Below are 15,672 nucleotides of genomic sequence, written 5' to 3' on the forward strand. Positions count from 1 at the left end.
AACACAGAGGCGTTCCCATGGTGATGGGGACGCTTCTAGTTAGAATATACTACAAACTGTGTACATGACTGCCCCCTGCTGCCTAGCAGCATCCGATCTCTTACAGGGGGCCGTGATCAGCACAATTAACCCCTCAAGTGCCGCACCTGAAGGGGTTAATTGTACTATCATATCCCCCTGTAAGAGATCAGGGCTGCCTGGCAGCAGGGGGCAGACCCCCCCATCCCCAGTTTGAATATCATTGGTGGCCAGTGCGGCCCCCCCCCCCTTCCTCCCTCTATTGTAATAAATCGTTGGTGGCACAGTGTGCGCCCCCCCGCCCTTCCTCCCTCTATTGTAATAAATCGTTGGTGGCACAGTGTGCGCCCCCCCGCCCCCCCCCCCTTCCTCCCTCTATTGTAATAAATCGTTGGTGGCACAGTGTGCGCCCCCCCGCCCTTCCTCCCTCTATTGTAATAAATCGTTGGTGGCACAGTGTGCGCCCCCCCGCCCCCCCCCCTTCCTCCCTCTATTGTAATAAATCGTTGGTGGCACAGTGTGCGCCCCCCATCGGCCCCCCCTCCCTCTATAGCATTAACAACATTGGTGGCCAGTGTGCGGCCCCCCCTCCCTCTATAGCATTAACAACATTGGTGGCCAGTGTGCGGCCTCCCATCTCCCCCCCCCCCCCCCCCCCCCCCCCCCCGATCATTGGTGGCAGCGGGTTACTAGCAATAGTACAATAGTTAAAGATTCATACTTACCTGTGAGCTCGATGTTCGTGTCCGGCCGGGAGCTCCTCCTACTGGTAAGTGACAGTTCATTTAGCAATGCGCCGCACAGACCCTGTCACTTACCAGTAGGTGGAGCTCCCGGCCGGACACGAACATCGCAGCAGCAGCCAGCAGCAGGTAAGTATGAATCTTCTACTATTGTACTATTGCTAAGTAACCATGGCAACCAGGACTGTAGTAGCGTCCCGGTTGCCATGGTTACCGATCGGAGCCCCAGCGATTAAACTGGGACTCCGATCGGAACTCCGCTGCCACCAATGATGGGGGGGGGGGGAGATGGGAGGCCGCACACTGGCCACCAATGTTGCTAATGCTATAGAGGGAGGGGGGGCCGATGGGGGGCGCACACTGTGCCACCAACGAATTATTACAATAGAGGGAGGGGGGGGGGCCGCACTAGCCACCAACGAATTATTACAATAGAGGGGGGGGGGGGGGGAGGCCGCACTGGCCATCAATGATATTCAAACTGGGGAGGGGGGGAGGTCTGCCCCCTGCTGCCTGGCAGCCCTGATCTTTTACAGGGGGATATGATAGTACAATTAACCCTTTCAGGTGCCGCACCTGAAGGGGTTAATTGTGCTGATCACGGCCCCCTGTAAGAGATCGGGTGCTGCCAGGCAGCAGGGGGCAGTCTTTTACACAGTTTGTAGTGTATTCTAACTAGAAGCGTCCCCATCACCATGGGAACGCTTCTGTGTTAGAATATACTGTCGGTTCTGAGTTTTCACGAAGTGAAAACTCAGCTTTGAAAAAGCTTTTATGCAGACGGATCTTCGGATCCGTCTGTATAAAAACTAACCTACGGCCACGGATCACGGACACGGATGCCAATCTTGTGTGCATCCGTGTTCTTTCACGGACCCATTGACTTGAATGGGTCCGTGAACCGTTGGCCGTGAAAAAAATAGGACAGGTCATATTTTTTTCACGGCCAGGAAACACGGCTCACGGATGCGGCTGCCAAACGGTGCATTTTCCGATTTTTCCACGGACCCATTGAAAGTCAATGGGTCCGCGAAAAAAAACGGAAAACGGCACAACGGCCACGGGTGCACACAACGGTCGTGTGCATGAGGCCTAAATCTAACATTAGGTATTATAAGGGACTGGAGTTTTACCCATTAGAAGAACATGACCATATACATAAGGATGATTTGTGTATAAATAGCATCTGCCTTTTCAGTATTTGCCAACAAATTCACACCTTTTTTAGATGAATATATGTACTGCAACCACTGGTTTACAGATACCATCTAAACACTTACAACCTGCAAAACCCTCAAAAGCTACATCAAGATTTAGGGAATTAACCAAACACATGGACAAGTAGACAGGGCCTCCAATACTGAGACATTACTATAACATAAACACACATATGTTCATTCTGTCCCATACAAACAACTTTCAGTTGACAACATTTCTTAACGTCTTTTCACAGGGCCACAAGATTGAAGACTGTCTTGTCTTCTGTTAAGGAAGCATGTATAAGCCCCAGAAATAGAGGAACTTTTATTTCACTGAGTTTTTCTTGACTCTCTTCTTAACATCATCATATTATGGACTCCTCCTCAATTTCTTTGTCCACTTCAATGGCTGTATTTTCATAACTTGTGATACCTCCATATTTCCGCATATGGACCATCAAAGGCTTTGGAGACTGGCTACCTGCCAGAGTGTTAACGTACATGCCTGTCCTATTTTCTTCGAGTGATGGACCCCAATCCATAGCTGGTCTACTAGCCTGCCGTATTCTCTGTAAGAAAGTCAGAGGGAGAACTGTTTCAGAAAGAGGATGGTAACATAGTACATAGATATTAATCATATGCTGTTCCTTTACTGTATCTAAAGTCTAATGAACATTAAAAGTTTTCTAACTGATGATTATTGATTTTGTCAGAAATATGGGTTATTGATCAGGCGTATATTCATTTTGGCAAGTCAGAAAAGAATTCTTCCCCTACAATGAGGCAGTTGGCTACTATTGCTCTTGTACAATGATGAATTAATCTTGATAAACTTGTGCCTTCCATTCAACCTTATTACTGTATGCTAATATCTAAAAGTGAACTAGTTTGTACTTTTTTCTATCACTTGTTGTTATATACTTTAACATACTTGCATACTGTAGTTACTAGGTTGAAGAAACATCTTTGTCCATTAAGTTCAACCTGTTAAAATTACAAGTTCCAGAGGAAAGCAAAAGCCACTATTGAATGACCATAAACCAATTTTCCATAGAGTAGAAAAAAATTCTTCAAGACTTCTACAGGCAATTGGTCAGATCTCTTGCTCAATTTTTTACATTAATACCAATAATCCTGTACAGGATTTTCTATATCTGTATTGAAACGACATAGGCTACTACTGGTGCACATATGAAAAGGAAAAGCTCAGCTCAGCTTCACCTATCTGTTTTATATGTTGATGGTGTGCACCATATTGGTAGCACAGAAGGAGGGCAAGGGCAAGCCTAAAGGTCACACCAAATAGGAGAATTGGCATTTTCAGTTGCAAGAAAAAGTATGTGAACCCTTTGGAATGATATGGATTTCTGCACAAATTGGTCATAAAATGTGATCTGATCTCCATCTAAGTCACAACAATAGACAATCACAGTCTGCTTAAACTAATAACACACAAAGAATTAAATGTTACCATGTTTTTATTGAACACACCATGTAAACATTCACAGTGCAGGTGGAAAAAGTATGTGAACCCCTAGACTAATGACATCTCCAAGAGCTAATTGGAGTGAGGTGTCAGCCAACTGGAGTCCAATCAATGAGATGAGATTGGAGGTGTTGGTTATAGCTGCCCTGCCCTATTAAAAAAACACACCAGTTCTGGGTTTGCTTTTCACAAGAAGCATTGCCTGATGTGAATGATGCCTCACACAAAAGAGCTCTCAGAAGACCTACGATTAAATATTGTTGACTTGCATAAAGCTGAAAAGGGTTATAAAAGTATCTCCAAAAGCCTTGCTGTTCATCAGTCCACGGTAAGACAAATTGTTTATAAATGGAGAAAGTTCAGCACTGCTGCTACTCTCCCTAGGAGTGGCTGTCCTGTAAAGATGACTGCAAGAGCACAGCGCAGACTGCTCAATGAGGTGAAAAAGAATCCTAGAGTGTCAGCTAAAGACTTACAAAAGTCTCTGGCATATGCTAACATCCCTACGATACGTAAAACACTAAACAAGAATGGATTTCATGGGGGAGGATACCACAGAGGAAGCCACTGCTGTCCAAAAAACACATTGCTGCACGTTTACAGTTTGCACAAGAGCACCTGGATGTTCCACAGCAGTACTGGCAAAATATTCTGTGGACAGATGAAACCAAAGTTGAGTTGTTTGGAAGAAACACACAACACTGTGTGTGGAGAAAAAGAGGCACAGCACACCAACATAAAAACCTCATCCAAACTGTGAAGTATGGTGGCGGGGGCATAATGGTTTGGGGCTGCTTTGCAGCGACAGGCCCTGGACGGATTTCTATCATCAAAGGAAAAATTAATTCCCAAGTTCATCAAGACATGTTGCAGAAGAACTTAAAGCCATCTGTCCACCAGCTGAAGCTCAACAGAAGAGGACAACGACCCAAAGCATAGAAGTAAATAAACAACAGAATGGCTTAAACAGAAAAAAATACGCCTTCTGGAGTGGCCCAGTCAGAGTCCTGACCTCAACCCGATTGAGATGCTGTGGCATGACCTCAAAAAAGCGATTCACACCAGACATCCCAAGTATATTGCTGAACTGAAACAGTTATGTAAAGAGGAATGGTCAAGAATTACTCCTGACCGTTGTACATGTCTGATCTGCAACTACAGGAAACGTTTGGTTGAAGTTATTGCTGCCAAAGGAGGTTCAACCAGTTATTAAATCCAAAGGTTCACATACTTTTTCCACCTGCACTGTGAATGTTTACATAGTGTGTTCAATAAAAACATGGTAACATTTAATTCTTTGTGTGTTATTAGTTTAAGCAGACTGTGATTGTCTATTGTTGTGACTTAGATGGAGATCAGATCACATTTTATGACCAATTTGTGCAGAAATCCATATCATTCCAAAGGGTTCACATACTTTTTCTTGCAACTGTATGTCATGTTTAGACTATTTGTGGGAGTTTGGACCATAAAATAAATTTTTACGAGTCATCAACATGGAGATTATCTTGAGTATCTTCCATAAACCATAAGGGTTTGTTTCCACTTCTTAGGAAAATAACGGTTTATTGATGCAATACAATAAGTTAACTAAAACTAGTATATTAATGCAGCTATTGCAGTGCAATACATTTACAAAAACTGGTATATTAACGCTGTATATTGATGCTGGTGTTGGAGGTGCAAAAATGTTTGGCTAATCATTTACAGAAAAAAATTATATTGTTGCAGGATTTTGTTAATTGTAGACTTTGCAGTGTAATAGGAACTTTTCACTTCCCAGAGGCTGTATGAAAACATTATGAAACACACACAGACACAACTCTGAGTGACCAATTCCTCTCTCTCTATGCTTTCCCTGATTAAAAACCTGACTTTTCTACCTAATGATTAAATTTACCTAATTAAATATGTCCCTATACTGTCCCTATACTTTAACTACTTCCCCTCATGGAGAGTGCCTTTAATGGCATGAGGAATCTTATAGGCCAGGCAATGCTCCTCTGGAATTCTGAGAAGAAGGTATGCAAATGACCTCATAAAAAGCTCTGCCTCTAATGTTCAAAGAAAAAGAAAAAGAATACCGAGATAGGAGCCGCACATCTAAGAATATATCGGCTGTCTCGGCGTGCATCAGCTGTTATGTTGATCTCCCATTGAAGGTAACATCTCCTCCTCTCCCCCCGCGAGCGGGGGGTGGCTATTCTAATGTATCACATGAGCGCCCATGATACAGGTGATAATTATTACTATTGATTGCTATGTATACATATATGAGTCTATGTGCCACATAGTAACAGGCACCCCTGAGAAAGCCAGCAGAGCCTGGCGATACGCGTTGGGCTTCTCTTTTCCTGACCACCACGCATACCCCCACTATGCTACCTTAATAATAAGTATTACAGTCCTCCATTCATGTTGATTGACTGCATGCACTTTAAATTGTAATATACTTACTCATGTGGGGGAATGTTCATGGTTTTGTGGTGAGCCAAGGCGGCATGTGTACACTATTGGTTCACATAGCCTTGATTTATTGTATACAATGATTTTAAGCTACTTTCTGTTGTGTCTGTTGTCTTGAATAAATTTGATATATTTTTAGATGTGCGGCTCCTATCTTGGTATTCTTTTTCTTTGAACTATATTGCATATTTCATACGGTGTGCCGGCACTCTTATTCTAATTTTGATGTGCCCCCGTCTATTGAATTACAAGCTCTGCCTCTAATGATACCAGATGTAAGGTAGCTACCCTATAAGGCTAGCTACCTTAGCCTTTAATGTTTGACCTTTAAAGAGGCCTTGAGACATGACTTGTATAATAATTAAGCCAGCACTTCATCTGCAGACAGAAAGATGAGAGGCCTAGGTCAGCATTAGAGGCAAAGCTTGTTAAAAGATAATTTGCATAAGTGTTTTATAGGCTTATTACCAGCACCTCCAACACCAGCATCAATAGCATACATTCTGCTGCATCCTGACCTAGGCCTCTCACCCAATTAAGCTAGTACTCTCTGCTCTGCACTGATAAGGCAATTACCCAAAAACAGCTGTCTGCTGATAAGGTGCTGGCTTATTTAACATCTGAGTCATGTCTCAAGGCCTAGTTAAAGGGTCGAACATTGACTTATAGGAGAGCTGCCTTAAATCTGGTGGCATTAGAGGCAGAGCTTGTTAAGAACTTATTTGCATACCTTCTTCCTATACTTTAATACCACAGCTAGATTACTGGCTTTTGTCTGTAATCACTTTTTTGCAGATACAGCAAAGACACATGCTCTCAGATCGCAAGATGTGCTCAGAATGGCTGTGCTCCAGCAGCCCAAAGGCTCAAGAATCTGTCAAAATCCTGCCCCTCATTGTCTCACAGCATGTTTTTTTAACCTCTGAGCCAATCGGGTCAAAAAACCCCTCTCTCCCCATCTTCATCCTCCCTGCCATTTTCCCCATCAATTTGCACTATAAAATGACATTTGAAATTCGCTTATCTTTAATTTTGAGAATTAGATATGCTGTAAATAAATTTTATTTAACATGAAGAAATTGGTATATTATCTTGCAAATTTCTTTCTTTCTTTGATGTCCGAGTCTGCCCCTATGCCAGCCCTTCCCTTTATGTTTCCACAGTAGCTGGATAGAAAATAGGCCACAACAATGTACAAGCTCATTAGACCCCCTTAGTGCTAAATCCAATAAGTATTAAATACTAGACATTAAGTCCGTTACAATAACGGGCGCTAGAACATTAGTGCATAAACATTAGTAGGAACAGTCTGTACAGGGTGGGCCATTTATATGGATACACCTTAATAAAATGGGAATGGTTGGTGATATTAACTTCCTGTTTGTGGCACATTAGTATATGTGAGGGGGGAAACTTTTCAAGATGGGTGGTGACCATGGCGGCCATTTTGAAGTCAGCCATTTTGAATCCAACTTTTGTTTTTTCAATAGGAAGAGGGTCATGTGACACATCAAACTAATTGGGAATTTCACAAGAAAAACAATGGTGTGCTTGGTTTTGACGTAACTTTATTCTTTCATGAGTTATTTACAAGTTTCTGACCACTTATAAAATGTGTTCAATGTGCTGCCCATTGTGTTGGATTGTCAATGCAACCCTCTTCTCCCACTCTTCACACACTGATAGCAACACCGCAGGAGAAATGCTAGCACAGGCATCTAGTATCCGTAGTTTCAGGTGCTGCACATCTCGTATCTTCACAGCATAGACAATTGCCTTCAGATGACCCCAAAGATAAAAGTCTAAGGGGGTCAGATCGGGAGACCTTGGGGGCCATTCAACTGGCCCACGACGACCAATCCACTTTCCAGGAAACTGTTCATCTAGGAATGCTCGGACCTGACACCGATAATGTGGTGGTGCAACATCTTGCTGGAAAAACTCAGGGAACGTGCCAGCTTCAGTGCATAAAGAGGGAAACACATCATCATGTAGCAATTTCGCATATCCAGTGGCCTTGAGGTTTCCATTGATGAAGAATGGCCCCACTATCTTTGTACCCCATATACCACACCATACCATAATTTTTTTTGTTCCAACAGTCTTGGAGGGATCTATCCAATGTGGGTTAGTGTCAGGCCAATAGCGGTGGTTTTGTTTGTTAACTTCACCATTCACATAAAAGTTTGCCTCATCACTGAACAAAATCTTCTGCGTAAACTGAGGGTCCTGTTCCAATTTTTGTTTTGCCCATTCTGCAAATTCAGTGCGCCGATCTGGGTCATCCTCGTTGAGATGCTGCAGTAGCTGGAGTTTGTAAGGGTGCCATTTGTGAGTAGCTAATATCCGCCAAAGGGATGTTTGACTAATGCCACTCTCCAGTGACATGCGGCGAGTGCTACGCTGTGGGCGCTGAATGAAGCTAGGACAGCCACTGATGTTTCTTCATTAGAGACAGATTTCAAGCGTCCACATTTTGGCAAATCCAACACTGTACCAGTTTCACGAAACTTAGCAAGCAGTTTGCTAACTGTAGCATGGGAGATGGGTGGTCTTGTAGGGTGTCTTGCATTGTAATCTTCTGCAATGGCCCGGTTACTGCGTTCACCAGACATCAACACAATTTCGATCCGCTCCTCACGTGTTAACCTCGGCGACATGTCAATGGCTGTAAACAAAGAGAAACTTGTAAATAACTCATGAAAGAATAAAGTTACGTTAAAACCAAGCACACCATTGTTTTTTCTTGTGAAATTCCCAATTAGTTTGATGTGTCACATGACCCTCTTCCTATTGAAAAAACAAAAGTTGGATTCAAAATGGCCGACTTCAAAATGGCCGCCATGGTCACCACCCATCTTGAAAAGTTTCCCCCCTCACATATACTAATGTGCCACAAACAGGAAGTTAATATCACCAACCATTCCCATTTTATTAAGGTGTATCCATATAAATGGCCCACCCTGTATATTAAATGGCACTGAGACTGCTGGCACTGACTGGTGGCTGAAACTGGTGGCTGTGGCTGGAGGCCGAGACTGTTGGCTGTGGCTGAGACTGCTGGCACTGTGACTGGTGGCTGTGACTGCTGACACTGACTGGTGGGTGAGACTGGTGGCTGACACGGCTGGCACTGACTGATGCTACTGGGACTGGTGGCTGAGACTGCTGACACTGACTCGTGGCTAACACAGCTGGCACTGTAACTGGTGGCTGTGGCTGGACAACAGGCACTGACTGCTGGTGCTGAGACTGCTGATAGCGACTGGTAGGTCAGACTACTGACAGGGGCTCCTCTCTATATGGGTTATAGTGCTGTGACTGATGACTGACAAACAGAAATGGCACTGTGACTGACTAACTAAAATGGCGGCAGTCCGACCTGCTTGCCAGCGCGCAGGTGTGGGCGGTGCAGGCGCCATCTGTGGACAGTGCTGACAAACTGAATGGTGTGTGGGCGGTACAGGCAGCTTCTTCAGCACCGTATCCTACTTGCCAGCACGCTTGTGTGGGCGGTGTGTAGAGCGCCGTGTCCGCGCATGCCCAGTTTAAAACTGTGTACGCACGGACGCAGTGCACTAAATGGCATGTAGGCAGTGCAGGCGCGCTTTAGCGTCTCCTTTATGGCCACTCATCAGGTTTGCCTGGCGAAGGCGGTGCATGCTCACTGGCTGTTTATGCCCTACGCTGCTGGTGAGCCGAGAGAGGAGCGTACGGTGGCAGGGGAGCTGTGGCAGGAACGTACAGCGGCAGGGGGAGCTGTGTCCTGCCTGTAGGGTCTCAGAGGTATCCATGGCAGACAGGCTGCTGACACCCTGCAGGGAAACTTGTGTGTAGTGCTGTGTCCTGAATGCACTGGGCATGCGCATTGGGGCGTCCAAAACTGGGTACACACACACGGACACAGCACACTTACACAGGGATTTTATTATGTAGGATTCTCTCTGCCTCTCCTGTCTCTGCTCCTTAGCTATGATCTTCATTGTATCATCTGCACCTCTGCCTCTATCTCTAACCTCTTCACTTCTGTTTCTCCTATCTCTGCTTACTGTTTGCCTACTGTATCTCTGCTCCTTAGCTACTTAATTCAATGTCTGTGTCCTTTCTGCCTCTCGTGTCTCTACTTCTTATCTATAAAATTCTTTGTGTTCTCTGCCTCTACTATCTCTGTCCTCTTCACCCCTGCATCTACTATCTCTGTCCTTTTCCCATCTGCCTCTGCTATCCATCCTCTTTGCCTCTGCTGTCTCTGTCCTCTTCATCTCTGCCTCTGCTATCTCTGTCCTTTTCGCCTCTGCCTCTGCTATCTTTGTCCTCTTCACCTCTGCTATCTCCGTCCTCTTCACCTCTGCTGTCTCTGTCTTCTTCACCTCTGCCTCTGCTATCTCTGTCTTCTTCACCTCTGCCTCCGCTATCTCTGTCCTTTTCACCTCTGCTGTCTCTGTCTTCTTCACCTCTGCCTCTGCTATCTCTGTCTTCCTCACCTCTGCCTCCGCTATCTCTGTCCTTTTCACCTCTGCCGTCTCTGTCTTCTTCACCTCTGCCTCTGCTATCTCTGTCCTCTTCACCTCTGCCTCTGCTATCTCTGTCCTCTTCACCTCTGCTGTCTGTCTTCTTCACCTCTGCCTCTGCTATCTCTGTCCTCTTCACCTCTGCTATCTCTGTCCTCTTAACCTCTGCTGTCTATGTCTTCTTCACCTATGCCTCTGCTACCTCTGTCTTCTTTACCTCTGCCTGTGTAATGTCTGTCTTCTTCACCTCTGCTATCTCTGTCTTCTTCACCTCTGCCTCCGCTGTCTCTGTCTTCTTCACCTCTGCTGTCTCTGTTCTCTTCACTTCTGTCTCTTTGTTCTCTCCTCATCAGTGTGCATCTATTCTCTCTGTTTCTCCTCTCTCTCTCCTCTTTGCCCTGTGTCTCCATCTTCTCCTCCATTTCCACTAGGGTTGCCACCCATAAGGGAATGACCCGGACAGTCCGGGTTTGTAATCCTGTGTCCGGGTACAAGCCTTTCTCAGACCCGGGCACAGGATTCCATTTCAAACTGCAGACCAGTTGCCAGCTAGCCTCACCTGACTGGTCAGCTCAGCAGCAGACAATCAGCTGAGCCTGTCACTGCCGGCGCGGCAATCAGCTGAGAGCCTGTGAGTGATGCTAGGCGGCGCTGTCTACAGACACTCCCCTCCCTCTCCTTCTCTCTGCTAGTGAGAGGAAGTGACATCAGAGAGAGAGAGGGAGCGTGGGAGAAATCATTCTCCAGCAGCTGCCCTGCACGTGGAGCTGCTATCAGTGCTCCAGCAGTTTCTTCTTCTTTTCCTGGGAGTCAGTCGACCTCTGCGACCAACGCCATGACTGCCGTCCTTCTCCACACACCTGGACCTCTGATCTGAACTTCTAAAAATGGCATTTAAAACATTTGAAGACAGTGTTTAATAAAAAAAATATTAATTGGAAGGGGGGGTGGGCACAGCACTTGTTAGTATTGCACATAAAACATGCCCCCATAAAAAAATGCCACAGGTAACCAGTGACATGTTTTGTGGGGGCATCTTTTATGTGCAATAATACATATCTTTAAATACAGACATCCAAATTTCATGTTAGTGCAAAATCCATTTTATTGATAGTTTTTGTCCAATCGACAAGTGCTTTTGGGGCCATGCAGGGTCCCCTTCATCAGGCCCAGAAATGCGCTTGTCGTTTCCATGACAACTATCAATAAAATGGATTTGCACTATAGATGTACCGAACTACCGATACCGATACTAATATTGCTGCCGATACAGAGTACCGTATTTTTCGCTTTATAAGACGCACTTTTTTCCCCCAAAAGAGGGGGGGAAATGACAGTGAGTCTTATAAAACGATGGTTGACTTTTTTTTTACAGGGCTGACACTGATATATCGCCGGCCTCTATGCTGCACAGCGTGGCCGGCGATACGGTACATCAGTTACAGTGATAAACTAGCCTAATCGGCTGCATCAGTACTCACTATGAATGTAGAGTGCGGTCCCTCCCGTGCAGGACTTCATCCTGCTCCTGCTTCATTAATGAAGTGGGAGGAGCAGGACTGACTGAGTGACGTCTGTCACACGCCTGCCGGACCGCACGCTACATTCATAGTGAGTACTGATGCAGGCGATTAGGCTAGTTTATCAATAGGAGAGCGATGGATTCGGGAATAATGAAAGATTTTACATACAAAGAGACTTCTGTGTGCGGGGCCCGGTGTAATACAGTGACTGGACCGGGCCCCGCTGTGAGTTGCCTCCAGCCCCTCCTCCCTCCCCGCACTGTAACTGATGTATCGCCGGCCACGCTGTGCAGCATAGCGGCCGGCGATATATCAGTGTCAGCAAGTTTATCAAAAGGAGAGCGATTGATTCAGGATTAAAGAAAGATTTTACATACAAAGAATAAAGTACTGTAATGCTGTGAAACATAGGGCCATGAGGGGGACCAGCATAAGATGCTATATGTGTGTCATCCACATCTTATCCTGGCCCCCCTCATGGCCCTATGTGTCACAGCACACATCCCCCATAACAGTGCATCATCTATAGATCCCCCCATAACAGTGCATCATCCACAGATTCCCCCCCATAACAGTGTGTCATCCACAGATCCCCCATAACAGTGCGTCATCCACAGAGCCCCATAACAGTGTCATCCCCAGACCATTAGTTCAAAATCCACCAAAAGCACACCTTTTGGTTCAAAATATTTTTTTTCTTATTTTCCTCCTCAAAAACCTAGGTGCGTCTTATAAAGCGAAAAATACGGTATTTGGGCGAGTACTTGTACTCGCCCAAATTCTCCGATACCTTCCCCGATATTGGAACTTCCGGTCGGAGGAAGATGTCCCTCTGACTGGCAGCGCCAAGCGAGCATACAGCCGACTTCCTTTCCAATCAGGAAGCCGGGAGGTGGGTTATTATCCACCTCCTGGCTTCCTGATTGGCTAGGAAGCCTGCTTCACTTGTTGCTAGACAGCCTGGCTTCCTAACCAATCAGCAAGCTGGGCAGTATGTCATGACTCGCGTCTCGGCCTCCTGATTGGTCAGGAAGGTATGCTGCCTACAAAAAAGTGAATCCAGCTTCCTAGCCAATCACAAAGCGAATTGAAATCATGACTCGCCGCCCCTCTTCTTGATTGGCCAGGAAGCTAGGTTGCCTCTGAAGCCGGTGTTCTTTCACTTGAACGCCGTCTTCACAGGAAAGCAGGAAGCCAGGTGATGGGTCATTATCCACCGCCTGCATGCATAGTGTATACTTTACCAAACAAATTGCCGCAAGGTCCTAAAGTGTTCGAGTTTGGCTTGAAGAAAAGGTGGCAACCCTAATTTCCACCCTTGCTCTGTCCTCTCACCCCCTTCTTATTGGGCCCATATCTTTCTACACCCATGCCCTCGTGTCTCTGCACCATGACCTCCTCTGTCTTTCCTTTACTCGGCCCATGTCTGCCTTGTGTCATCCCCGGGGACAGAGGGCACAGCTGCTGTGTGTGGGAGGTGCCCACCTCCTCCTTCCAGGAAGTAGCTTGATGTGTGTGATCAGGTCCCAGATCTTCATGGACCTACGGAACACACTGAAGGCGGTAAGCGTCCCTCCTTGGCTCCTCCCCCTGCTCCGTGTTATGTTGTGTTTTCTCTTCATTTCAAACTTCTGTGTAGCGCTGTGTCCATGTGGAGCGCTGTGTCCTGATTGGACGCCGCGCTGCGTATGCGCATTTAACATCGGCATGCACGCACGGACACAGCGCAGGCACAGAGGGCTTTTATTAGTATAGATCAGGCTGTATATTTAGACATTTCCTAAATTACCATTCTTTACTAGGCAGAAAGCTATATGAATGAAATGCTGTATGCATAGAGCTGGACAAAATAATTTCCATTTGTATCCAAATCTTTTAAGAACTATTTACAGTATATAATGTGTACTGGACATGTACAGTAAGATTCCTCTAATCCAGTATAAATGTAGTTTTCAAAGTGTGATATTAATAGGAATAAACATTGAATCTCTAGAGTTATCATGCCATCCTCATCTTCATCCATCCCTCTCACACTCCAGCTCCAATTTCCTTCCTCTAGTCAGCAGGGCTGGCAGGGATGAAGAACGGCAATGCTCCAGCCTCAATGCCAATTATAGCTGTATTTTGCCCTATTTTGGTTTGTGATACTTGACCTGGATTAAAAGAGTTGGTGACCTTTCAGGCACCATGCCACTGGGTTCCCACTCCTTTGCTCCCCCACTCTTGCCTCCACTCTCCCTGTGTCCACATGCAGTTTGTCATGGGTCACATGGCTGCTGCAGCTAATGACTGGCCATAGCACTGATGTTTCCTCCATGTGTTATGTCACTGGTTCAGGTGACACTTGGGGGACACATCACCGCTCCAACCAGTGATTGGTCACAGCAGCCATGTGACCTTTGTCAAACCAGATGTTGACACGGAGACAGCAGAAGCGGCAGGGGAGTGATGAAACAGGAACCCACAGGAACAGGTAAATCTAAAGGTTCACTCACGTGGGTTACATATACTTTTTAAGGCCCATTTTCATGGACTGAGGATTGGTACAATTATCGGGGGTGAGTATTAGTACAAATGCTCATTCCAAATAATTGCCCCGTGTAAAGGTGCTACCTGATGAGTGAGTAAAGACTTTTCATTGTGAAATCACATCTTTTACGTAACATATAAAATCCTTGTTCATTAGCAGTACATCAGCCTTTGTAATCGTTACTACAATTGTTCAGCCCAATACAACAATGATCATTTCTGCACGTAAATGCAGCTAACGAGAGGTCAATGATTGGGAATAAACTTTGTTTTTGATCATTGCCCACTGTTTTGGCCCTTGTAGAAGGGCTTTTAGTAACTGTTATCTTGGACTCCATTCCTGGACCGCATAACTGGCTCTGCCTATCATTGTTATCTAATCCTTGGTGCATCTACCTATTCTTATGCTCTACTCTGTGATTCTATTTACCTGGCTCTGTCTCACCTTAATTACCTTACCTTTGGCTTGATTGACTATGCTCACTCCTTGATACCACCTCCCTGAATGGGCATGACCCCTCTTGCCAAGTACTGGACTGCTTGACTACACTCCTGAAACCCTGTCTCTGCAAGGTACTTTTTTTTTTCGTTTTATGTTTTTAGTGACTTTTACTTTTCTCTACCCATAGCAACCATACCTCCAACTTTTAAAGATTGACTAGTTTCAGTCCTAGGAAAGCATAAAAGATCTTCTACAGGTATATATCTCCATGGAGGCAGAGGACAATTTCTAAATGTCCTATAGATGTGGGTAACACTTCTGGGACCTGTTCCTATCTACAGACTTCACGTCTTCTGACTAGAGGCAGATTGGAAACTTAAAGTGGCCCCAATGTTGTAGTTGGTTCCAAATCGACAGAAGGTGGTGCTCAAAATACCATCCCACAGAACCAAATACCCCAGTGCGGCACAAAATACTTGTCCAGAAGCTGTCCCTCTGTGGTAGCCATCAATAGCTCCCACGTTCTGTCCTCCTCCTCCAATTGTCTTTAATATCAATATGGAGCAGGGTGCTTGGGAGGTGAGATGTGGGCCACAACAACAGGCTAGCCCTACCTTCAGCATGCTGCCTGGACTTCCTCTAATAATGACCTCTATTGTTAGCCTAGTAGTATGTACTTGGGTAACCTGGCGCCTCTTCATAAATTCGGCGGATCCAATGGCAGTGTAACGGGGTTCCGAAGGTGCACTCAGTCC

At 45.5% G+C, this 15,672-nt stretch overlaps 1 protein-coding gene across 1 annotated transcript in view; it reads right to left on the reverse strand.

Moving 5' to 3' along the window:
• Window positions 1-2,325: 2,325 nt before the first annotated feature.
• SLC6A7 (solute carrier family 6 member 7) overlaps window positions 2,326-15,672 on the reverse strand; it is a 135,769-nt gene continuing 122,422 nt past the window's right edge. Inside the window, exon 14 of the mRNA XM_040440693.1 lies at window positions 2,326-2,529. Within this exon, the coding sequence (XP_040296627.1) occupies window positions 2,326-2,529 (204 nt within the window). The remainder of the gene's footprint in view (window positions 2,530-15,672) is intronic.

This window comes from Bufo bufo, chromosome 1, assembly GCF_905171765.1.
Source record: "Bufo bufo chromosome 1, aBufBuf1.1, whole genome shotgun sequence".
Taxonomy (NCBI): domain Eukaryota; kingdom Metazoa; phylum Chordata; class Amphibia; order Anura; family Bufonidae; genus Bufo; species Bufo bufo.